This window comes from Corapipo altera, unplaced genomic scaffold, assembly GCF_003945725.1.
Source record: "Corapipo altera isolate COAL_440 unplaced genomic scaffold, ASM394572v1 1, whole genome shotgun sequence".
In the NCBI taxonomy this organism is placed as follows: Eukaryota; Metazoa; Chordata; class Aves; order Passeriformes; family Pipridae; genus Corapipo; species Corapipo altera.
Window position 1 is genome coordinate 27,640,751 of NW_020884873.1, and position 25,167 is coordinate 27,665,917.

The 25,167-nt window shown below is 38.7% G+C and overlaps 1 protein-coding gene across 3 annotated transcripts in view; it reads left to right on the forward strand.

Annotated features, from left to right (window-relative positions):
* LIN7A (lin-7 homolog A, crumbs cell polarity complex component) overlaps positions 1-12,453 on the forward strand; it is a 50,171-nt gene extending 37,718 nt beyond the window's left edge. For 2 of the 3 annotated variants that reach the window (XM_027661983.1, XM_027661999.1), the window contains 3 exons: positions 1,057-1,266; positions 7,408-7,616; positions 9,193-12,453. In XM_027661983.1, coding sequence (XP_027517784.1) covers positions 1,057-1,266; positions 7,408-7,616; positions 9,193-9,235 — 462 coding nt within the window. In that variant the 3' untranslated portion in view covers positions 9,236-12,453. Of the gene's footprint in view, positions 1-1,056; positions 1,267-7,407; positions 7,621-9,192 lie in introns of all 3 variants that reach the window. The other variant, XM_027661991.1, reaches the window with a different exon arrangement.
* Positions 12,454-25,167: the final 12,714 nt, after the last annotated feature.

A 25,167-nucleotide genomic window follows, 5' to 3' on the forward strand; every position in this document is an offset into this window, starting at 1 on the left:
ATTCATATAGAACAGCAGGTTACAGAGCAATGTTTCAATATCACAATATTTCCTGGTTATTTCTGGGCTGTCTGCATTTCATCCTCCTAGTGCATTCATGTCTGACATAAAATGTATGCATGATGACAAGTTCTGCATGTGCAAAAACATGTAATTCAGAATGCTCCATTATGTCATGTCATCCAATTGCTTCTATTAAGCATAAACATTTTAGGATGCTTAAAAATATTAGTGTAATGTAGAACTGTTGAAGCAGTTTAATCTACAAGCACATGTTGAAAAGTATAAAAGATTTTCTTAGTGTTTCTTTACTGATTTACTAAGATCTATAAGTAAGAAAATGGTTGTAGTGAAAAATGAAGTAAAAATGTAACATTTTTCTGGATGCAAGCTTTACAGTATGTTACTTCTTTTTTTCCTAGAATAAGATTAACAATCTAGGATTTTTCTAATTGATTTATGTATCTGCTGTCTTAAGATTTAATTTTTCAATAAAAATTTTGATCCAGTTATATAATAAAACCTTCTATTCCTGTTCAGGAGTTACTTTGCGAGATTTCAAAAAGATTATAAATTAAACTTTTTAATAGAAGAATATAATTTTAGGATTTAAAATAAATAATTCCATAACTCTGAAAGCGAAGCAAAGAGTTAACAATTCAGTTCATCCACTTTATTTCAATTAGGAACACCTTAGAGATCACATTATCTTATCCCACAGGAATAGATTTTCTTCCCATGGAAAGGCAAAGAAGAAATGCACTAGTGATCATAAAGGTTTGCCACCACAGAGTAAGGCTTCCCGGGGCCTTCTGGCTTTGCTACTAACTTTTTGTGTTATCTTTGACAAGTCACCTAACTCTGTGTTCCTCTATTCCTTTATTTCAAAAATATTGGCATAGAACTTAATATTTTTAAAATACTTAGAGAAAATCAGAAAATGTCAGAGTAAGACACTGAAATGTTTTCACAGGAAGGAGTTCTTCCTGCAAATGAGCAACGATGTCTATCACTGTTCTCCCTAAATAGCTAAATCACTCATTATTTTTCTTCCAGGCAACAGTTGCTGCATTTGCTGCAAGCGAAGGCCATTCACACCCGCGTGTGGTGGAGCTGCCAAAGACTGAGGAAGGCCTGGGCTTTAATGTCATGGGAGGAAAAGAACAAAATTCACCTATTTATATTTCTCGCATCATTCCTGGAGGAGTGGCAGAAAGGCATGGTGGGCTCAAACGTGGGGACCAGCTGCTTTCAGTTAATGGAGTGGTATGTGGAAATTTGATAGCGCTTTCATTTTCATCTGGATTTTCATTTTTCACATATTTCTAATACCATGATTTAAAATGCAGCCAAACGAAACAAAAAGAATTAGCTCTGTGAGAGACCCTCAGTGTGCATTTGTGATGCAGTGAGGCAAAGCTCCGTTGACAACTTTGTGCCACTACAATTCCTGGCACTGGAGAGTGCTTGAAGAGCTTCATTTAGAATCCATACCACCTGCCTAATTTACAAAGAAGCTATATCCTTAATGGATAATTTTCCTTTTGCAGTAAAAGCCTAATAACAAACTGTTTTTCTTTCATTTCATAGCCTCTGAGGCACACAGCCCTTTCTAAGCACAGTAATACCGCATGAGTGGCACTTGTGCAGTCTTGTGACCTTCACAGCCTTTGAACACATAAAATCAAAAGAAATTTGGTACTGATTTGCACTGGAAGGTTCATTCTAGATTTCTTTGAGAAATCTACATTCATTGAGCTGTCTGATGATATCTTTTTTAGAGAAATCAGCTCTATAAATGTACATATACAGGGAGATGTATTCTCAGTAAACAGGTACATTTTTTACTTATTAATTTTTTGTGTAAGTCAAGGTGGAGTATTTTGCAGTAGTTTTACTGTGAATATCAACACAGAGGTAAAAATAAAAGGGCTATTGGAATAGACAGGACAAGACTCTGATTCCACGATATGGTCAAAATCTGCATTTCATTGCTTTTGTTCCCTTTTACAAGGGAATGTAAAGTAGTGAAAAGATAAGCATACTTGTTCATATAAGCCTACACTTCCCTTTATGAAAATGTAATCCTTTTCGTGTAAACCACCATCTAAACCTCACATTTAAATGCACCAAAGGCATGAAGAGCAATTTCTAAATCCAGTCATGAATATAAGACTTTACAACTTAAATTTCTTCTTTGTTGCAAGCCCATAAACAATTTAAAAAATGCCCTCTTCTACATGCTTTTGTGTTTTCATCTGTTTCTCTCAAAAATATCCTCTTTCTCTTGAAAAAATATTTGTGCAACACTTCAGACAGACTTTTTACCATTTCTTATATCAACTATAATGTTCTCAAAAGAGAAATATTACTTCTGGAAACTGTCTTGCACCAATACACAATGAGAAAGAAAAGATACAAAATAAAAAAAGAAAAGCTACTGAAAAGATTATTTAGTCTCACAGAAAAAGAAATAAACTGAATATTTCATGAAGTAAATTGCCTGAACTTCACTAATTGGAAGTAGATCAAAAAATTTTGTTGTTGTTCAGCATTTCTTCCAGCAGGTGAATAAAAAGGCAGACAAAAAGAGTTTTAATTCACTAATTGATGGATGGTTCTTGAAAAATCCTTTTACTGTCAACAGCATCTAGGCAAATAGCAGAAAGGAAAGTGGTGAACCTTCAGATGTCAAGATATATTTAATATGACCCTCTTGTCACCTCTATTTTATGATTCTTTTCAAAAATTTCGTGCATGTGCTCTAGAATATATATTAAGGTAATGCAAAGAACCAAAAAAACGCAATACAAAATTCCCAGTTGCATGTAGACATGTGAGAAAGTTGATGTAGAGATACAAGAGACATATTTTTGTGTTCAGAATCTGAACAACAGAATTTGAAGTTTGAATTGCAGTTGCATACTTGAAATAATCATAGAATCAAAGAATCATAGAATGTCTTGGATTAAATGGACCTTAAAGGTCGGCTAGTTCTGACACCCCTGCCATGGGTAGGGACACCTCTCACTAGACCCAGTTGCTCAGAGCCCTATCCAGCCTGGCTCTGAGCACTTCCCGGGATGGGACATCCACAACTTCTCTGGGAAATCTATTCCATTGCCTCAGCACCCTCACAGTAATGAGCAACTTTTCAAAAACCAATTTTGGGCTGAATTAAACCCAAATATAATTCCTAAAAAGGCAAACATTATAGAAGTGATTATTTGTTTGCAGACAGCTTGAGACAGGACAAAAAAGATCTAAATTAACATTGTTCACTGGGACTGATTCACTCTGTGCTTCTCTTAATTTAGCTGGAGAAAAGCAAATAATATACAGTATGTACAATGGAACAGATGACTCTGCGGTGGAACATGAGTATCTGTAACTTGTTTGTGCTCAGGCATTGATGGTTATCCAACTTCATAATTATCAACATAAAATTAGAGCTGTGTGTTCAGAATCCAGATTTGTTGTCTGAGCGTGACTGGGATGACTGTTCCTTGAGCTGTTTCAATGTATGTTAAAAAATAGTGTTTTCTCATTATACTGGGGATTTTGTTACATGCTTTTGTCCCACACCCCTTAAAAATAAAGGAAATTGAAAGCAGTAAGTCCTGCAGATGGCTCAGCAAAGGCACTTCGTGATGCCTCTTCATATCTGGCAAAGATTCTGCATTCATCAGATACCTTGTGTGAGTCAGAGGAAGGATGCAAAATAGATTTATAATGGCTAATTTGTCACCCAAGTATTTCTTTAGAGATACCTAATACAAATATTCTTCTCAGTCTCTCAACTTATAGGCTAACAGATTTTCTTTTTTGTCTGCAAGAAAGTGGGATTTTATTCTTCTAGATTTATAACAAGTCTGTGAACCAGGATACAGTAATTGTTGGTGTTTGCCTACACCATATCTGGAGTTCTTTCAGATGTTCTTGTCTCTACAGTATTTTGCATTCCTCTCTTTGATGCAATCTGCCAATGCAATAATGAAAAAAAAGAGTAAATATATATAGTAAAAAAAATTACATATTAAGTAAATATATGTATTCCAAAACAATTTTATTCAATCCCATGTTTGGTGGGTGGCTTTAAAGTAACATGTGTCAGATCCTTGCAATGTCCCCAACCAACATAATGTAGTCAGCAAAGTACCTTATACAGGAATGACCGATACCAGCAGGAGTCCTTTGCCAGCACAACCTCAGAGGTTTGCAGAGGGGGAAGAATTCAAACAGCGAAACAACTTCCTTTACCCTTTCCTTTCCCACACTCCAAGGGACTCTGCTATGTCACTTGTGCAGCTCTGTTATACTGGGTTTTTAATGCCTTGAAAATAGGAGTGCAAGCGTCAATGAAGACATTAAGAGTAAGTATAGCAATCACATAAATAGCAACTGAAAACTGTGGCTGTCAAGACCTGAGCGAGGTGTGTTCGGAGAGTAGTATTTGTTTTAGCAGTGCTATCTTTGCCTTTGTTATTTTACCCTCTTTGGTTATGGTTCAGAGCATTAGGCTTAATTCTGTACCATTACTATCCAAGTCAATGGGAGTTTTCCATTGACCTGGATAGCAACAAAGTCAGACTCTTCATTTCTAGTTAGAAAATACTGTCTGTAAACTGGAAGAACAAGGCCAGAGGCAAACAGGAGAGAAAACAGAGAATCATTAATTAAATGCAGTTTACTAGGTTGAACAAAGTATTAAAATACATCATCTTGTTATTCCCTTACAGAACAATCACAGTTGCTTATTGATGTCAGTTAGAACCATCGTGTAGCTTGGGAGCTTACGATGTTTGTTCATAACCTGTTCTAAGTTCCTGCTGTTGCACAGCAAAACCAATCACAACGCCACTGAATACACTGTTGTTTCCTCTGAATGTCCATGCCAGGCCATGCTGACCACGATTTACAAGCAAAAAATGAAATGCAGAACAAAGCCAAATTTTGTATGGTTTCTCCTAAGGCAAGACCTGTATTTACAAATGCCAGTATCAGAGCCAGTCACAAAGAATGTGCTTATTATAAAAGAGAGCTAGTTACATCATGTGTTAGTTACGATCACGTCTTCTAACTAACACTGTTGAAGAGTTATGGGCTAGGGGATGTGAGGAAGAGGTTTTCATTTTTATTTGTGACTTGTTCATTACAGCAGTTTCACAAAACACTGTGTTCATCTATAGCTTTTTATTTTAGCTCTGTTTAGAACACTAGACACATTAACTGTTTCTTATGCACAACAATTTCCTTTTTTTTCCAAATATTTATAAGGAAACAACTTCTTTCTCCAAATTAGTTTTTCAGTAGCAGTGCTTGTCCAGCTGATTTTTCGCAATTTCTAACAAATCTGGTCATCACAGATCATGAATTTTCTTTAAGATCTTTGGCCCTACTGGAGGACTTTCATGAACATACAGTTCAAAATTTGTATTTTGAAGTATTTTTTTGGAAGGTTTTCTCTGTTTCTGGTAATTGTTGCAACACCTGAAATGACATTCATTATTTCTCTGATGCACTGATGTTTTCAAAGCATCGTAAAATTTCTGTAGAAACTTGAGTCCAGTCAGTTGACTCAGACATGAGTCCGAGTCAAATATATTATTTGTATTAATATATTGAAAGATACTTAACAGGAGAAGGAAGATAACTAGCAAGGCAATAAGCTGGAATTGTTTATATTATCTATGTAGAAGCATTTGTATCTGCTTTTTGAAACTTTTGAATCATTATTTTTAGCTCTTATTGTGCCACAGCAGAAGTAGTTCTTATTCACTGTTCTTGCACAATACTACTCAGTCAAATAGGAGAGATGAAAATAGAAAGAGTTTTCTTCTGGCGGTTGCTATAACAAGTTATTCTTTTTGCATGAACTTCAAATATTTTGAATGCTGCTGCTTCTCCTTGGAAGTCTAGAAGCCTATGGGTATAGGTCCATTTTAAATAGCATGGTATACATAAGAGTTTTAAAACACAGCAGGTGGTAAAACTTTGATTTATTTTAAGTGGAAAGAAAATTACTTATTTTTAGATAGTCTAAAATCCATGTGAAGGTCTCAGATGTGCAGGCTGTTGGGGTTTTTTTCTGTGCACAAATACTTTTGTTTTTTTGGAATATATCCTACAACACATGTGGACAATCATACACCATTAAAAATTTCCCCCCTCTTTTTTAAGGTGTGGAATAATCCATATGCCTGAAAAGCACTCCATTTAGTCCACTTAATAGTAGAAATTGAACACTCTTTTCACAGCTGAGTCACATGCCTGTTTTGGAAATTTACTGTTTCAAACAACATTAGCATAGAAATCAGAACTTAAGCCCCTTTGGGCATACTTTTGATTTCATGGCAGATATCATTTTACTATAAAACATTTTCCGGAAAGGGAGGAAAAATACATATTCCTTCAGCAAGAGCTTGTAATGTTTCAGTTGTTTTTCAGTTTGATTGCTTACAACTAACCAGATAAAAACGAGTTTATTTCCAACAGAGAACCCATATCACGTAAATGTTAAACATGTGAGCAATGCCATTAACTTCCTAAGACACGTGTTGTCCTGGGGAGCAGCAGGCATCCTCCTCCACCTACAACTCAGCAACTTGGAAAGAGAAGGCTCCAGGGAGACCTTTGGGCAGCCTTTCAGTACCTAACAGGGCCTACAAAGGAGCTGGAGAGGGACTTTTACAAGGCCATGTAGCAATAGGGCAAGGGGGAATGGCTTCGAACTGAAAGAGGGTAGATTTAGATTAAATATTAGGAAGAAATTCCTTACTGTGAGGGTGGTGAGGCACTGGAATAGGTTGCCCAGAGAAGTTGTGGATGCCCTATCCCTGGAAGTGCTCAAGGCCAGGTTGGATGGAGCTCTGAGCAACCTGGTCTAGTAGAAGGTATCCCCCTGTGGCAGGGGGGTTGGAACTAGATGATCTTAAAGGTCCATTCTAACCCAAACCATTTGATGATGATGACTATTTAATCATCATATGTCATTCCCTGTATGATCCAAGCAGGGACAGGGCATAAGAAAGGAACTGCTGTTTCAATCTCGCAATTTCTTCATTTCTTACCAACATTTAAATAGGATTTTATTTTTGTACCTTGCAAACAATTTGTTTGGGGTTTTCAACATTGTTTTTGTTTGCAAAAAGCTTGTTGAATATCTCCCCTCAATTTCACACAGATCAGAAATTAGATTTGTAATTGTAACCTAAAACAGATTTAGGTTATTTTAAATATAAAAATTAAGACATCCCCAGCAATGCATAGGTCTTACTTAACACTTTCTTTTAATGGTCCCTTGAAAAACGTCAGGTGTGCAAACTTAACAGCCTTTCCGTATGAAGAAGACACAGCTTTAGATCAAAGTACCATTTTCATTATTAAATCTCTTCTCCGTGCTCCCAGAGTGTGGAAGGAGAACACCACGAGAAGGCGGTGGAACTGCTGAAGGCAGCCAAGGACAGCGTCAAGCTGGTGGTACGCTACACTCCCAAGGTGCTGGAGGAGATGGAGGCTCGCTTCGAAAAACTGAGAACAGCCCGGCGCCGACAACAGCAGCAATTGCTCATTCAGCAGCAGCAACAGCAGCAAACTACACAGCAAAACCATATGTCGTAGGTGAGAGGATTCATTGGTCTTCCTTAAAGTCCACTGACAGCAGCCTGACACAGCCTGGGCCAGCTGCTCCCAGGCATCCAGGGGTCTGTCAGCGCAGTGTCTGACACCAGGGCCCATCCCAGCCCCAGACAGGAGCAGGGTAGCCATAGGCCCAGGCTGCCTGGCAATGGGGACAGACTGGGCCATGATCCCACAGGTAGTCCCAGCTCAGTGAGACCCCATGGCTGGGCAGGGTAGGGCTATGGGGAGCTGGAGACTGGCCCTGCTGGGGCATTGCTGGGGCAGGGGATGATGACCCTGGGGGCTGACATAAGGTCCTAGGCTGTGGACAGGGTGGGAGAAGCCCCAGGGTGGGACAGTCAGGGAGCTGGAGGTACCCCTGGGGACCCAGCAAGCACTTAACTCCAGTCAAGATGAGGATAGCTCATTATTTGATGCATTGCCACATGGTTTATCCCAGTAAAAATACATTTTGAAAATAGGTTAAAGGCACTAGCAAATTCTGGAGCCAATTTCAAACTAATAACCCTGAGATCAATAGCCACTGTGCAGCTCTGGCTTATCTGCAAGCAGAAGAAGTCTGTAGTTCCTAGGAACATTTTTTGCATTAAAAACCAGAGCATTTATGACAAGTAAAAATATACCACCAGATTTAGACACAGTTCAATGCATTTTCGACTAATCGGTTGCCACTCTGCAACAGAACATCTAGATTTGCTGGTGGTAGATGAAGAAAACTCTTTCTAGTCCCTTCCCTGCTACAGGGAACCCAAACTTCACTCTGTGGTTACTCTGCAGGGCACCTACAAGTGCTTACTTCTCATGTACAGGTTTGGTAGGAAGTATTTAGTTCGCTCTTGACTGACATTCAATATTGCAAGAGCTTCCAAGAGGTTTGCAAGTTTGCCAGTGTAATCAAAACATCTGACATGTGAGGTTAAGAGATTCAGTTTCTCTGAAATCAGTGAAAGTTTTTGCCATTAATACATTTGTAGCTTTGCTCTGTTTGCCTGAACAAAATCTATTTGGACGCATGTCCCAATGACTTACATTCCAACCCTCTACATCTCCCTCCACATCTCATATCTGTTCCCAAAACAGGATGTTTGTACTAATATGAGTCCACAGGTGACTCAGAAAGTCCCCAGATGGTCAAAAACTGAAGCTCATCATGATGATTTCATTGTTATTAATGTTAACACTGACCTCTGTTGATATCTCTTGTAAACCCCCTGTCCTGTAATAATGAGAATTGCAGATTTGTGGATGCAAACAAAGGCTCTGAGTGGGTTCTGAATTCCACCTTAGGGCCTCCACTCAGACAGGAGGTATAAACAGTAGTATTTCAGTAGGATTTCTGTGTAAAACAAGGCCATTGCAGGAGAGGGACATACATGTGAAGTTTTTATTTTTTTTCAGTTACCTAAATCTTTTCATTAGCAAGTAAGGTGTTTTTACTGATTTTATTTTTTTTTTTAACTGGAAGGGAAGAAAGGCAAGGCAAAGAGAGCCAGCAGCTTAATTCCTCAATTCTTTGTGCTTGATGTGAGGAATGTGTTTCTTTAATTCTAGGTTATTCTCAAGGAAGAAAAAGCCTCAATCAAGAGTTCAGTAATCAAGCAACCAGAGCTGTACTTCAGTATTCCAGCAAAAGGAAACAACTATGTGAAACAGAATTCATCTGGAGAATATACAGTACAAGACTGATGTAGTTAAGTGAGCCATAGAGAGGGTACCTTCATGATAAGGCTTTTCAGCACACAGCAGTCACAGATACCTAGCACTGCTGTGACTCTATTCCTAATGAGAAAGCATGATTGGTAAACCCTATGAAACAGAGAAGTCCAGAGCTTCCAATAATTCTGTTTGATCTAATCTTGCATTCCTTACTCTGACAAATTTGCCAGTTGGCTTTCTTTAGTCACTGAAAATTTTGTTTAATGAGGTTAAGATTGGCTGCTTTTGAGGACAGGATCTTTCTCTACAATAGTTGTCTCCAGAAATGTACATCTACATCAGTTCAAAATTTTGCCACAGACATCAAACTTATATATCACGCTTCATAACCACTTTGTACTATATATTGTAGAGCTGTTTTAACCTAACTTCCTGTTTATAATTTTCAAATTTCCCTCTGGAAATAGCAATTTACTATATTTATAAAGTATTCCATTTGTAGAAGCAATTGGCTTTTTACTCTTGGTGTTTCCATATATTTTATTATACATCAACAGAGTGAGAAAGTTTTAGGTCAGCTTTAATTTTATTAGTAGTAAAGTTAGGGAAGCCTAGAACTGTATTTTTAAACTTAGGTATTGCTTGTATCTATTATAGTTGCTATTCAGAAATCTATAACTGGATATATTATATATTTATTCCATAAAATATATATTGTCTGAATGTACCTTTTAGAGAAGTAGGGTCTTTGCTTAGCATGTATTGCAAATGTGGTAAGCTAATGTTAGCAAAAGACCAAGCTTTGTTAGGCAGATATTACTGTGATTGCATAATCTCTGCATTTCTGTATTTTTTAATTTATTTTCTGGTCTAATGTTAATGTATTTTAGAGAGGAGGAAGTGTAAGTTGTTTCTTTTAAGACTCACACATTATCATTTAAATCAATTTGAAATTAGAGTTCTTTTTTTTTAATTAAACCAAATCGGAATGTGCAAAGAAAATCTATAACTAAGTTCTTAAGTTTACATGTCTGCTTTTCCAAAGAAGATAGTCAAAGCTGGAAGGCTATAGATGTCATCTACTTTCAAGAAAATAAGAAAATGGGCCCCCAAATCCTGAAAAAAATATAATCATTTTCACATGCCTTCTGTGCTTCATTAGAAAAGACTGGGGGAAAAAAGGAGCTTAGGGGAGAACCCTACAGTCCTTGCATGTTGAACACTCCAGCTGATGTCAGTGAAAGTTCAGTAATGAGAGGAATGTAGAAATAGTCAAAACCAGTGTTCTGGTTGAGAACTTGGAACAAAGTCAGAAACAATTAATATTTTGAAGGATCTATTCTCAAACAGAGAAAGACAAAGGAAAACAGGGGAAATTGGCGGTATCATAGCATATGTTAGAAACCAAATGCAGGCTAGCCAAAAGTCTTGACAGTATTTAATTAGTGTAAGTAGCCATTAAAAGGAAATTACTGTATTTTTAAAACCAAACAGCATGGATTCATCTCGAGAAGCTTCTTTTTATACCGAGAAGTAATTCTATCCAGTAGTCATCAGTGACAATATCAATTAAGACAGTGGAGTTTGAGAACTATCAGAACCGAAGATGAAATATATTGTATTGTGCTCTGCACAGTGTCTTTTTATACTTAATAAAATTGTATGTACCTATTTTAAAACTGTATTCTCAAACAGACATTGCTATTAATATTGACAGTATATAAATTGTTATTATGACTGCATATAACTGTTCTGTATCTCATCAGTATAATTTGAATTACACTGATAGTTGCATTTTCAGGGACCAAGTATTCAGATTTAGTTAGCCCACTGTACTGCATTTTTCCAAACTGCCTCTCCACCCCTTCCCCTCCTCTTCTTCAAACAATTTGAGTGGAATGTGCTGATTAATAAATTTCAATAATAGACTGTCATTCATATAAAGAAGCATATCAAATTCGTTTTCATATATTATTATTCAATAAATTATTTATACACACTAAAATTAACATTCTAGTCTTTGCCAACATTTAACAATAAGATAAAAGAAAAATATAAGTGAAATCTAACTGTCAATGAATTTGAAATGGAAACAGGAAGAAATAACTTACTGTCACTTTTCATGCCCCTTACTGATCAATAAAACATAGCCACTTAATCACAGAATAATCTCTGTCCCTAAACCTATCACATGCATTTGCTTGTAGACAGTATTTTCATTTGTGATTTAAATGTCTTTGGTCTGGACACAGTAAGGCACTTCCACACGTGCATTGCTGAATTAGTATCCAAAAGACATGCAGGGAGGACAACACTTTCCACATTTAGGCCTGCAGGTATTTGTGCATTGTGTTTTAACTGGCATTTGCTGTTCCACTACACTGAATTAATATTCTTTCAGTGAATTTAGTAAGTTTTATTGCCCATATTTACCTTTGGGGCTCTCTCATGTTTCTCTGCACTGGCAGCAGACTGAGGTAGGAGATCCAAGAAGCCTTTTCTGTCTCTTTATTACAGTAACCAAAGGAGTGTTTACACACTCTTGCATCATGTTCCCTTATGCCAGAGATTCAGATGCAAGATCTAATAATAATAGAGAATGCAGGGTTGGTGGCATTTACTTAGAGAAGTTGATGGCTCTGTTGTGCTAGCCCTAGTTTTTTTGTTTGTGTCATTTGATCTGACTGGTACTTTATAGGGCGTTGAAGGGTTCCATTGTCCTTGATAAGTGAAAAGCTCACCAGTTTGTATTTTTGTCTTTTTCTTCTACAGTGACAAATCATAGATGGAAGGTCAATGAATGCCCATGAGTGAGAGAAATTATGTAAAAATCTACCTGCAGTTCCCTCGTGAATAATACTACAGATCTCATAGACCTGTACGTTGTACCTTGTGTACGTATTTATTACAGCCAGGCTCCCAGTATGACTTAGGAACCTTTGGGAACTCTTGCAGAAGGCTCGAAATTATATGCCTCATTTGCACTAGAAGAAACTGTTTATTCATGTACTGACTTAAGGGATTTTAGAGTTCTAAGTGAAGTTAAGATCTCATAAGCAAACCAAGTTCCTAGAATAAAAAAAAAAAAAAAAGAAGCTAAACAAGAAGGGGAGTGGGTTTGCCTGTGTTTGAAATAAAACAGGATTTTAAGCATAATTTTAAGCATAAACCAGAATGTATTATGCTCACAGAAGATATATTTTATTACAGGATGAACGCCTGTTTCAGAAAGTAGCAATTCTGTCTGAATCGTTCTGCAAAAGAAAACCAACCAATCTCCTGATGCAGAACTGTGTCTTCAGGTGCTTAGGGGACACTTCCATGTGTAAGCAATGGATTATTATCTAGAAGTAGTACTGTCCTTGCATAAGTATTAGTGAGACCATTTCCATAGCCAGCATTCAATAAAATAAAACAAGTTTCAAACCAAGAGAGTATTCTGGGTTAGTTCGCAGGAATGTGCTGCCTGCTGCAATAGATATCTGATGAGAAATACAGCCCACTCACTGTGCTTACCCGTGAAAAGGTCAGGATGAATTGGGGATGTGCTCAAACGTCTTGCAAGGAGACCCACACTCACCCTGCTTGTCTGTGAAGCAAATGCAGTTCCTCTACCTTCAGCTGTCTAAAATAAAGCTGCGGAGTTTACACTGATTGTTTCCAAAGTCAACAGAGAGTTAGAGGGATCCATCAAATAAGATTCAACCCACCTGTATCTGACATATATCTTTAAGTAGGATAAGGCATCCTGTAAAAAAGTTTATAAGCAGAGCCACTAACTAAACAGCCTAAACTACTAGCTTGGAGTAAGTAATGTCTTTTGGGGGATGGGAGAGAGGTTGCTGCTACGCTCATACACAGCTTCCAAATAAGTAAATATCAAACCCCCAGTGTTTGAATTCCCTAATGTTAGACCTCTACATGCATAGCTCAGATGAGTAAGAGGTTCTGGTTTGTAAGGAGGTTCCTGTTGTTACAGATATCTGTTCTAAAACATTCTAAGAAATGTAAGAGCTCAGCACAGGTGTTGTTAACAAAAAGCTTTGGTTGCAGTGCATACAGGAGAAGACTGTAACAAGCTTCATCCTGTGAAGGCTAACAGCAGAAGTCTGTATTGCCACCCACAATGCTGGGCTAGTGTGTGCACATTTTACAAAACCTGCAGCCAAAAAGATGAACTACTGCTTTTGATTTTTGGTTACAAACAGAGATACACAAAAATAAAAAACTTGCAACATAGGAATTTGCTATAACAGGAGTCATAGCAAAGCTTGACCAGTTCTGAAATCTAAAACCTGCAGTTATTTAGGATTAACAGATTAAAAGCAGAAGATGTCTATAAGGAACAGCCAAAATCCAAGAGGAAAAAAAATACCATAGGGCCTTAATCTCTGATCAGGCTTTAATTTACTTTCTTATAGTTAGTTTAACTCTTACCAACTCATCAACTACAAGGGAAGCTTATGATTCAGCAACTGCACTTATTTTTTTCAAAACCATGGAGAGCTGATAGGGTAGAGGAATACCTCTTCCTTTCCTTCCTCTCTCTGAGACTTGTGTGAAGCTGCCTGCTCCAAAAAGGTGATACCCAAACACATCCCAGTCCTACAGAGAATTTCTTCATTAGTCATATTACAGTTTCTCCCCACTAGTGATTCTCAGTGTGTTTCCTCGAAGTGAGCATGTTTTATAGATTCACAAATTCATGTTTATTTTAAGGAAAAGTCTGTGTTAAGCCTGAAGCTGTAAATCTTGCCCGCCTTTTTATTTTGACATCCCAAAACAGACCAACAGTTACGCTTGTGATAATCCAGTTGGGAGCCTGAGATTATCTTGTAAACTGGTCCAATATAAAACTAGATCCCAGGAGTTGCTTCTCTAGCATTTCTGTTGAAATTGAAGAAATGTAAAAGACAAACATGAAGTACAACTTCTGAAGTACAGAGAGTAGCCAGGACAGCACTACAGAAAGGGGAAGATACTTGGGATTTTTCACTCATACATGAAAACTTCTCTAGGAATACAAAATATTATTTTTATCTATACAAGTTACTTTTCTATGTTGGGAGGAACATGTCTCTGAAGAAACCATATCTCTAATAACAGATTTGGAAAGAACAAACAAGATACTTATCTAAAACAGCATGGGAAAAATTCTGGGTATGTTAAGGTAGCCATGAACAATTTGGTGGGTAAGGATGAGCCCAAGTCAGATGAGAGTAACTCAGAGATACTTCTCCAGTGATCTCTCTCCTATCCCTCCGCTTTTCTGACCTGCAAATTCCCTTAGACAAGAGCCCAAATATCACCAAAAAGCTATTCCAACTCTCAGTATTCCCCCTACCCTTCTTTCCATGCAAGTTTTTTCTTAGCTGAGCAGTGACCCTTTTTGATCCCTTGCAATCTCCTCAGCCAGGTGTGGCATTTAGACTTTGCCATATCTACCTCCTGGAGTGCTCTGCTCTTCACTTGCATGCCCTATCCAGTAGCTGCCCTCTCATGGCCACCATTGTCTGCTGTTTTACTTGCCCTACACAAAATAATTTTGCTAGCCCTGAGGGAAAAAATACATTGAGGGGGTAGAGAAATGGTAGATAAATCTTGAAAAACTTTTTTCAAGATACACCAATAATGTCTCCTCTTTCCTGAGTCAGCCCCTTTTCAGTAGATGATTTTACCTCCTCCTGATAAAGCACTTTGCAATGACACTGACTGTGGAACAGCCATACACCCTTCTCTTGCTGAAACAATAGACATCTAGACCTACTTGAAGGCATTACACCATGAATTCACACATGTGCAGTAGGTCGGAGGCACTGTGCACACAATGAACACCTGATGATGAAAGGTGATGAAAATCCAGCATTCTGGCATGCAGACCCATGTCTGTTTGGAATTTCAGAGGTGGAAATGTGGAATCAATTTCTGGCAACGTCCTAGCATTGAGTCAGAGCCTTCAGCCATCCAGTCTGAAAGTGTTTATATTATTAAAAGACATCCAGGAACCAATATTTCATTTGTTTTGAAATTCTATTTCAAAGTAAGTTTTCAACAGTAAACAATGAGAAAGCAAGACCCTTTCTTAAACTCCTGGGGATCAAACACGCAGCACATTATTAATTTCTGTACTAACTTCATGCTTCAGATGCAGAACTTCCACAGCACCACCTTTCAAGCCTAGGCTTTGTGCATGTTGTACTTATCTTGTCTGTACTGTCAATATTTTTCTGTCAAGAAAGAAATTAAACTATTTACCATTGTGCCTTAGTACCCCTAAACGAAAACATAAACTTGACTGCTTACTTGAAGGGGGTTTAAGCATCAATTAACTCAGACTAGAGTTTAAGTGCTGACTAGGTCTTCTGAAGCAATATTTGTCTCCACTGTTCTATATTGCAGTACATCACGTTTACTGCTCCGTTGTATGAATATATCTGTGTGTCCTTACCTACACTCGACTACGTTCAGTGGACAGTGCCACGGTGCAGCTCGCAGTTGAATAAATAAGCTAAGGGAGACGCCTAGTGTAAAATGATGCTCATGGCACCTTTAGCGGCTCGTTCCGGTGCCACTGCTGCGGGCTTCTTTTCTGCCAGCGTTAAAAAACTACACAGAGATATATACAGCATTCATTCAGCATATTTGCACACATTTTACAGTGAATGGACAGTTTGGAAAACTGAGCCCCATTTAACGTGCAATAACACCACATAAGTGAATACTCTGTGTGCTAAGGATGGCAAATAGCAATAGGATTACAGCAATAGAAGCAATATTCTTACCTGGATAATAATTCTAGGATTAATGTAAATCTTGCTTAATATAGTTAGTGGACTGCACACAGTCAGGTTCTGCACCTGCCATTGCTGCTGCTGAAAATTATACATGTGCTGATGAAAAAAATAACCCAAAGGACCATTAGGCAAGTGTATCATCCACAGTGAAGTAAAGGAAAGATGAAGCACATCTTCATGCCTTGTTGAAGGGAGCCATGTGAACCAGGTGCAGTAACAAATGGGTGCAAGTCACGAATCTCACACTGCAGCAGGTGCTCTGCTTTTGGGGGGGAATTGTCAAAGATAGCCATCAAATTGGGTTTTCCTTGTAGCTGTGATTTTCTCAAAGATAACAGTCTGTACCACGGCCTGGCACTACCTTCCTCAGAGGGACATCCAAACAGAGTCATGGATCATTAGATCCAGGTAGGTCTATGGATTAGCTTTAGAGACATTTTATTTCTCCCTCTCTAAATACTATAATTTTTTCTTCTTTCTCCACAAGCTCTAATCAAGGCTTTGATCTTTATCTGAAGTATGCAGGTATTTCATTTTTTTTTTCAGCAGGGAAAACAAACTGGGAGCTACATTTTGTACACCACAACTTATATTCTCAGGCAGCTTCCTCTCTGAAGGGCCTGTGAGAAGGCAACACCCCCAAAAAGCACAAGCTTGACATACAGGAAGCCTCAGAAAACTGGCACCAGTGTCTGGAAGAGAGGTTAGAGGAAAGCAGCCAGATGATAAAACAGTCCTACCTTCAGCAAGCTCTGACAGCCTTCACTGTCTGTTAAGGGCCAAATCTCTTGTTCAGTTTTCCTGTTCTGAGTATGGTGCTTAATAACAGCCCAAATTCTCCATTTCTGTTAGAAACCCACTTACTCTGACAAGGGTTACAATTCTGGGCCAAGAGGGGTAGGTAACAGGAGACCTCTGCTCATCCTGAATTGTCTGATATGACTACATAGCTGTTCGCCAAATTTAAAGTCAAAGACTTTAAAGCTAAGTAAGAAAAAAAAATGTATTTTGTCAAGATCTATGTTGATTGGTTCAAATAATAATCTCCTGACACCTGTAAAGAATTCATCCATTGAGGTTGATGTACCTGAGACTGGTTTCTTCTCTGTGTCCTTGGGTAATTCTAGGATGACTATTTTAAATCTGACTGGAGCAAGGATGTGAGAATTAAGTCATTGACTCTAATGGAAGTGCAAGTGATTTTCATGAAATACAAAAGTTTCCAACCAGATTTTTTGCTGAATTAATGAACCCTCAGCAGCGGTCTGCATTAGAATTAGTACACCTCCAAAGCATGTTTTAGAAGCAGTCATCTTGCCTTTATTAAATTATTCAGCTCAGCTACTCAGGTGTAATACTGATCTGGCTTACTAAGGAGATGAATGCAATCTTAAAGCAAATTTGTTCTGTAAGACAAGAGTCAAAAACTGACAATCTTCAAAGCTAGAGAAAAAATAGGAACAAAAAAGAGAATCGTTCCTACTGTCAAATCACATGAAGATTTGACAGATTTTTCTGACTTTAAGACTAACTGTTGAAGCGGCTGAAGTGACTCAGAAGTCAGTCAGAACATCTGACATTTTTTCAGAGGCCAGTGTCAATGAAGATGCAATTAATTGCAGCTAACATCTCTTGCAGCTGTTGGAGGGAAAAATTATCTCCAAGGAGTGATTCACCTCATCTGTGTAATGGTTACTGACACAACATAATTTTTTTTCCCAGAGAAGACAGCAGAAGAATTTTCTCATCAGGCTCCTCCATCCCTCTCCCCTCTGCCTTGCCAGCCTTTGTTCCCACACCAGCTTTAACAGGTTTCTCATTCAGCTGGTGAAGCAGCATAAAATCACTCTCTCACCTGTCCCATAGAAAGCACTGTGGTTTCTTGGTTTGTCTGAAGGAGCATCCTATTTGTCACTGGAGAAAATATATTGGGTAATAATATCTCTTCCATCTCATAGTATTGATAAATAGGAAATGCCTCTTTTTTCCATTCACTACAGAGGAAACCTAGATGAATAGATTAGATAGGAAGCCTAAATTTTAAATGCTACAGAATGTAACATTCTAGCTCTAGAAGAGCACAAAAACATTTACCACCAGAACAGTAACTGCCAAGGATTAGTGCACAGAAGCCAAGCAAACTCTGACTATATGAACTAGTAGGCAGTAACTGAGACAAAGAACTATGTCTGTATATGTCTGTGACATAGAGACAATATTGAATGAACAACTGCTAGGATGTAATTCTAGGAAATTGCATGCTACCTGGCCATAAAACCATCTGGTGATACGTATTTTGTTGGTTTCAAGATAACAGAACACTAAAGATCAGAGGGATCACACCAGCTGAAACCAGAACTGAGAACCTTGTAACCCAACTCTGAAGAGCAGAAGGTGGGGCAAGCATTGCCATGAGCTCTCCCCCATAACTCACTTCCAGGAACTTGAGCTTCCTCAGAAGAGTCTTGAACCAAAAATCAGGTGTAATTGTATTTAGTATCCCTTGATGAATTTCTCTTACAAGAATTTTTCTAGGGGCTTTTTGAAGTATTCAGCAACCACTCATCCTGCAGCAGAGTTTCGTGGTTTACTCACATGTGGTGCAAAGAACCATTTATTTTTGTTTTGAACTTATTATTTTACATTTTCTTTTAAATTAATTTGGTGCCCCCAGGTTGCTCTATTGGGATAGACCTTTCACGCCATTCATGGCTTTTATCATGCCTTTATCTTTTCTCTAGATATTTTAATATAGAAATGCATCTTCCTTGAGTCATCAGTCTTCTGATGCTGTATAAATGGTAAGAATTAAAAATAAAACAGAATTCCTAGGTTACTGTGCAACTTACACTCCCTTTAGAGAAGTCATTTAGGAATCTTTGATCACGTTTGCTTCCTTGCCATGAATCTTTTAATATTCTACTACAGAAATCTTCAGATGGGGGTACTAGAAGACCCTTTATAGTCTGAGTGCACACTGAGATTTGCATAAGAGCATAGTGTTATTTTCCAATTGCTCATTATCTCTTTCTCTATTACACCTAATACCATTTATTATAACTTTCAGATCTCATTCCTGAGTGACAACAGGCAAGACAACCCACAATTTTATATGTGAAGTTAGCAGTGTTTTTCCCTGTGTGTATGATTTTCATCTGCCATTTTAAAAGCCAGTCACTGAATCCCATGGAGTCCTTCTGCAGTTCTTAAAGACAGTTCAGATTTATTATTTACTATCCTGATTTATTAATATCAATAAGCTTTTTCACCTTTCCAGTCACATCTCTTTTCCAAATCACTTAGAATATGTTATACTTCACTCATGACTTCACTGTGAAAACTAACCTTTTACTTCAACATCCTCTTTTCTGACTTCCTCCAATTATTTATCCAAGCAAAAGGAATGACAGGAATGCTATATAATTTTGATTACTTATAAAAAGTGTTATTTTTTTAAGCTATTTATTTACTAATCTTAAATTGCTAAAGAGTAATTTCCAACTGTAGTAGAATTTGAGGGTTTATATAACAAGTTGATTAGGGGTTTTTTTATTTTACATCTTCCCTCCTCCAGAGAAATTTCACATCCCCTCTCAAATTTGAGAGCTGCTGGTAAAGAGGGTTCAGATAGTTTAATCAAGGCAGTTCCTACTCTCAAAACTGAGTTTCTTCTGGGCATGCATACCTGGAGAGCAATATGAAAAGGAAGATTTGTTTAAAAAAAAAAAGGCAAACCATATAGAAAACAAAATTTGGATTATACATACATTTTGTGTAATGGGTGTTTTGCGTAATGGGTGTTTCTCTCTGTTTTTTATTTATGAAGCAACACTAATGACAAATCCCAACAAGGAGAGCTTAGTCTTGCTAACAGGCTGAAAGAGACATATGGCCAAAAGAACAAAGGCATTATTTCATTAAAACTTGAGGGAAAAAAATGTTTATATTGAGAAAAAACCATTTACTTTAACCACTTATCTGATGCGTTCTAACAATAGTTTTGAGAAGAACTAGTAGGAATGACAAAAAACCACAACCGCCAAATTTACAACATAAGACCTCAATGCACTGTTAGCAACCTATTACTGTGCACAGTGGTTTCTCAGCCCAACATGCACATTATTTCCCCTTTGCTGTTGTCACCTGTTGATTTGGGAGCAGCTTCAGGGCATGCCACACTCCACGAGGAGTTGTTCTGCTGCCTCTGCTGAGTCCCTGCAGCAGCACTGCTTCTGGAGGTGCTCTGCTTGCTGCACATATGTGCTTCCCTATTGTCTGTATGGTTACAATGTCCATACAATGTTTAATTCTCCCTTCTATCCCGTATACTTGCCCTGAGGCCAAACATTGCCTGTTTTCCCGTAGAGCAGCAGTCACTCTATTTGATATTTTTAAGCTAAAGAATTTGTGATGCTTCAAAGAAAATCATAAACAAGGGAGTAGGATTTGTGTCTGGAGAACTATTTGCTCATGAAATAGTGATCCAATGCTGTATTTTACAACTAGATCCCCAAATCCTCTAAAGTGACAAATCCAAACTGTCTGAAATCCGTTCCCTGACTGTTTGAAGCACCACCTGCTTCTTACTAAAAGAAAACACTCCAGAAATGAACTTCATACTGAAAATGTTAACCATATCTAGCCAGGATAAAATAATTTCATCAAAATTCATAGCAGATGGCACATTACATCATAAATCATTCTGCAGAAATGTTACCAGTATGAAACTAGATACAATAGCACATTATTACGAAACCCCTTCATGTACAGATTTTAAAATACAATTAAAAAAAGGTGACAAAATTACACTCATGCAATTAGCATTTGATTAACTGTGTTTTTTGAGCACTTTTAAAGTACTCATGTTTATTGGGTACTGATTATCTCTTAAAGGTACAATCACAGACCAAGACTTCACTGCAATGTATGGGACTGAAAAATAGAGAAAATTATTTCCATTTATAGCCCAATGTGCGCAACTACATACCTGGATTTATAATGCATGCCCCTGGCTTCACGAGGGAGTCCATGCCATCATAAACAGGCCATGCATCTGATTGAACTGAGGTCTTACAAACAGATTTCCTAAGATACTCTCATGCCTGTAAATAGAGGTAAAATCCAAGGACTAGATCCCAAGGACATCATGGGAGCTAGGAAAAGCCTTTTCTTTAACCATTTAAGATCAAAAATTGTATTTTTTTTTCAGGATAATTCCTCAGATTTGATAACTCTCAGGGTACCAACATTTAGCAGTACCTCGCTTTCCATGAGGACATTTCTGGAAGCCTGCACTTCCTGACAGTGCCCTTTCTATCTTACCTTGTTTTACACTCCCTGGTGACCCTGAATTCCAACCAGAGAAGCTCCCACTTCCCCACTCACTTCCCCAAAAGTGGCAAGTGGTCACTGCAGTCCTATGTTCACAGAATCCCAGAATCACCGAAAGGGTCATGTTGAAAGGGACCACAGTGGGTCATCTGGTCCAAGCTCCCTGCTCAAGCAGGGTTATTCTAGAGCACATTGCACAAGATTGTGTCCAGATGGTTCTTGAATATCTCCAGTGAGAGAGACTCCATAACCTCTCTGGGCAATCTGTTCCAGTGCACAGTGAAGAAGTTCTTTCTCATATTCAGGTAGAACTTTCTGCACATCATTTTCTGCCTGTTGCCTCTTGTCCTATTACTTCGCACCACCAAGAAGAACCTGGTTCCATCCTCTTGACACTGTCCCTTCAGATATTTATAAACATTGATGAGGTCCTCTCTCAGTCATTTCTTCTTGAGGTTGAACAGGCCCAGCTCCCTCAGCCATTCCTTGTAAGAGAGATGCTCCAGTCCTTTAATTATCTTTGTCACCCTCCACTGGACCTGCTCCAGAAGCTCCATGTCTCTCCTGTACTGAGGAGCCCCAAACTGGACACAGCACTTCAGATTTGGCCTCACTAGGACTGAGTAGAAGGGCAGGATCACCTCCCTTGACCTGCTAGGAATGCTTTTCCTAATGCATCCCAGGATACCATTGGCCTTCTTGACCACAAGGACACACTGCTGGCTCAGGGACAGTTTGTTGTCCACCAGCACCTCCAGGTCTTTCTCCACAGAGCTCCTTTCCAGCAGGTCAGTCCCCAGTCTGTACTGGTGCTTGGAGTTGCTCCTTCCCAGGGGCAGAACCCTGTACTTGCCTTTGTTGAATTTCAGACAGTTTCTCTCTGCCCTTCTTTCCAACATGTCCTTCTGAAGGGCTGCACAGCAGTCAGGTACTCCTCCCAGCTTTGTGTCATCAGTGAACTTGCTGAGGAGGCTTCTGCCTCTTCATCCAAGCCATTGATGGACAAGTTAAACAATACTGAGTCTGGTATTGAACCTTGGGGAACACAACTAGTGACAGGCCTCCAACTAGACCTTGTGCCACGGATTGCAGCCCTCTGGGGTCTGATGTTCAGACAGTTCTCAGTCCACCTCACTCTCCAGTCATTTAGTCCACACTTCCTGAGTTTGCCTATAAGCTTGTTGTGAGAGACCGTGCCAAAAGCCTTGCTGATGTCCAGGTAGACAATATTCACTGCTTTCCCCTCATCTATCCAGGTAGTTGTTTCATCGTAGAAGGCAATCAGGTTGGCCAATCATGATTTACCTTTAGTGAATTCGTGCTGACTACTCATGATCACCTTCTTGTCATATAGATAGATGGCCTCCAGAATAAGGTGCTCCATCACCTTTCCAGGGATTGACTAGCCAGTAGTTCCCTGGGTCCTGCTTTTTGCCCTTTTTGAAGACCAAAGTGACATTTGCTTTCTTCCCATCCTCAGGCACCTCTCCTGATCTCCACAATCTTTCAAAGATGATTGTTTGCAGCCTGGCTGTGGTGTCTGTCAGCTCTCTCAGCACTTGCGGATGCATCCCATCAAGGCCCCTGTTCATACCTAATTTACCCCCTCTGTGACCAAATTTGAAGGTCAGGAAAGTCTGGGTAATCTCCAAGGGTGAAGAGTGGAGGGGTGTTTGATACCTTATGCCCTTTAATTTTTTCCTTTTTTAAAAATATTTTTGTGCCTTTCTGTAGTTCCCCAAAAAGCATCTTTTATTAACTGATCTCCTGTTTGCAGTTTTAAAACTCAGTGCACTCACCAGTCCTTAAGGGAGTGTTGCAGCAACATGGCACTTTGTAGCTGAATTTTCTCAGTATTATAAGATACAACACAACAAAATGCTCCAGCACGTGTACCTGAGGTAACTGCCGTTTCATTCTCAATTCATTAACCTTCTTCCCATATAGTCATAATTCAATTCAACAACAGAGAGTAAAAATACCTACCAGTAGCACAGATTACTCCTTCTCTGTTTTTCATCCAATGCTGTGAGTTGCTGCAGCAGCTACTATGTGTAATAAGCAAATCTGTTAATCATTCCTGGACATAACTATTCAAAGTGCATAGTAACCACTGTGAAGAAACTTCCTCCAATATGTGACAAAGGCAGAGAATAAATTATTATACACTGCTATTCCAGTGTCTATGCTTGATATTTATCAGAAACCTCATTTACAATTGTCCTAAGGCTCTAGCTTCTCCTAAGAGGATCAGGTTTGGCAAGGGACACCCTCTAGAAAGCAAAATGATCTAGAAACACTTACTTGAGTCAGAACAGTTGTGGTGGATTAAGACTGTTACTACTGCTCATACTTCTCCCAGGTCACAGCAGTTGACTGAATTTCCTGTCACAAGGTCTCACGTTCACAGCCCAGCAAAGATCCACCTTCTGCAGCAGCCCAGTAATTACAAAGCTCTTGCTTTAGGATATCCATTCAGCCTGGTGAAGAAGCACGGGCTGCATGTCCTAATCCTGCCTGATGTGCTTAAAGAGAAGTTTGCCACCTTTGTGACCAAAATTCTTGTTGCACCATGCAAGGGACAGATATGAAAATGCAGATGAGCAGATTGCTCCCATGCACATGTCTGAGCATATCCAAGTGATCTTGTCACAGGATTGAATGTGTTCTCATTGCAGGATGCAGATCACCAACAGTTTAGTCATGTATTAAAAAGCCACATGACCAAAAAGATCACAGAGCCCTACAGAAAAAGGGGATCATATGCCACACAACTCATCCACCTCACAACCTGGAGAAAAAAGGAGCAGAAAGTTGACTTAGGGGCAAATTAAATGTCTGAGAAGCCAAAGTCATCATACAAGCTGCAGGAAGGACAATTTAATTTGGTCCATGCAGTGGTGCAGCTCAAATATGCATTGGAGACACTGTGTCCCAAAGCACCCTCTTCTCTCGTAATTAAACCAGTCCCTTCTGCATAGGCAGAAAAGGGCACTGACTCATCTTCCCACATCGTGAGCGAGTGCTATGACAATCCATTTAATAAAAGGGAAACAATTTCACATCCACCTTCTGCTTTGTAAATGAATTGTTTATTCCTGTTCAGACCATGAAACACAGGGCTCAGACACAGGACAGAGAGACAGACAGACAGAAAGATGGACAGATTGATCTTGACTGGGGAAAGACACTACATTCCAATCTAGATTAAGACACTTAAATAAGACGTGTTCTTCATCAAATTCTTCTTGCTGTTTAGGCAGAGCCCCACTTCACATAATGCATTTGCAGACATTACACTGGGACCCAGGTCCCTCACCAGGCGTTGAGGCCCCTGGCGCTTGTGGCTCTGGAGTCTCTGATTCTCAGCTATATTTAAACACCTAATCATACTGGAGAATTTGAGCCTTTGTCTGCCACAGAATTTTGTATAGTGCCTAACTCCTGTATATTTAAATGCTTTAAATAGTACAGTTGATTTTTTAAGCTTTATATTTAAAATTCTGTACTTCAACATTTTAGAGAAATGGGATTTTTAAAAATCGTACATTCTGTAGAAAATCTGTCTCTTAAATTTCAGAATTTTGCAGGGGAGGGGCAGACTTCAGACCTTTTCCTGTACTTTCTAACTTTTTTATTGAGACTAGAAAGATCAGAACTATTACTGGGCCCAAAATAGATTTATCACTTTCAAATACTCCCCAGTGACAGCTGAGTAGCATGATGATGCTTTGTCCTATGTTAG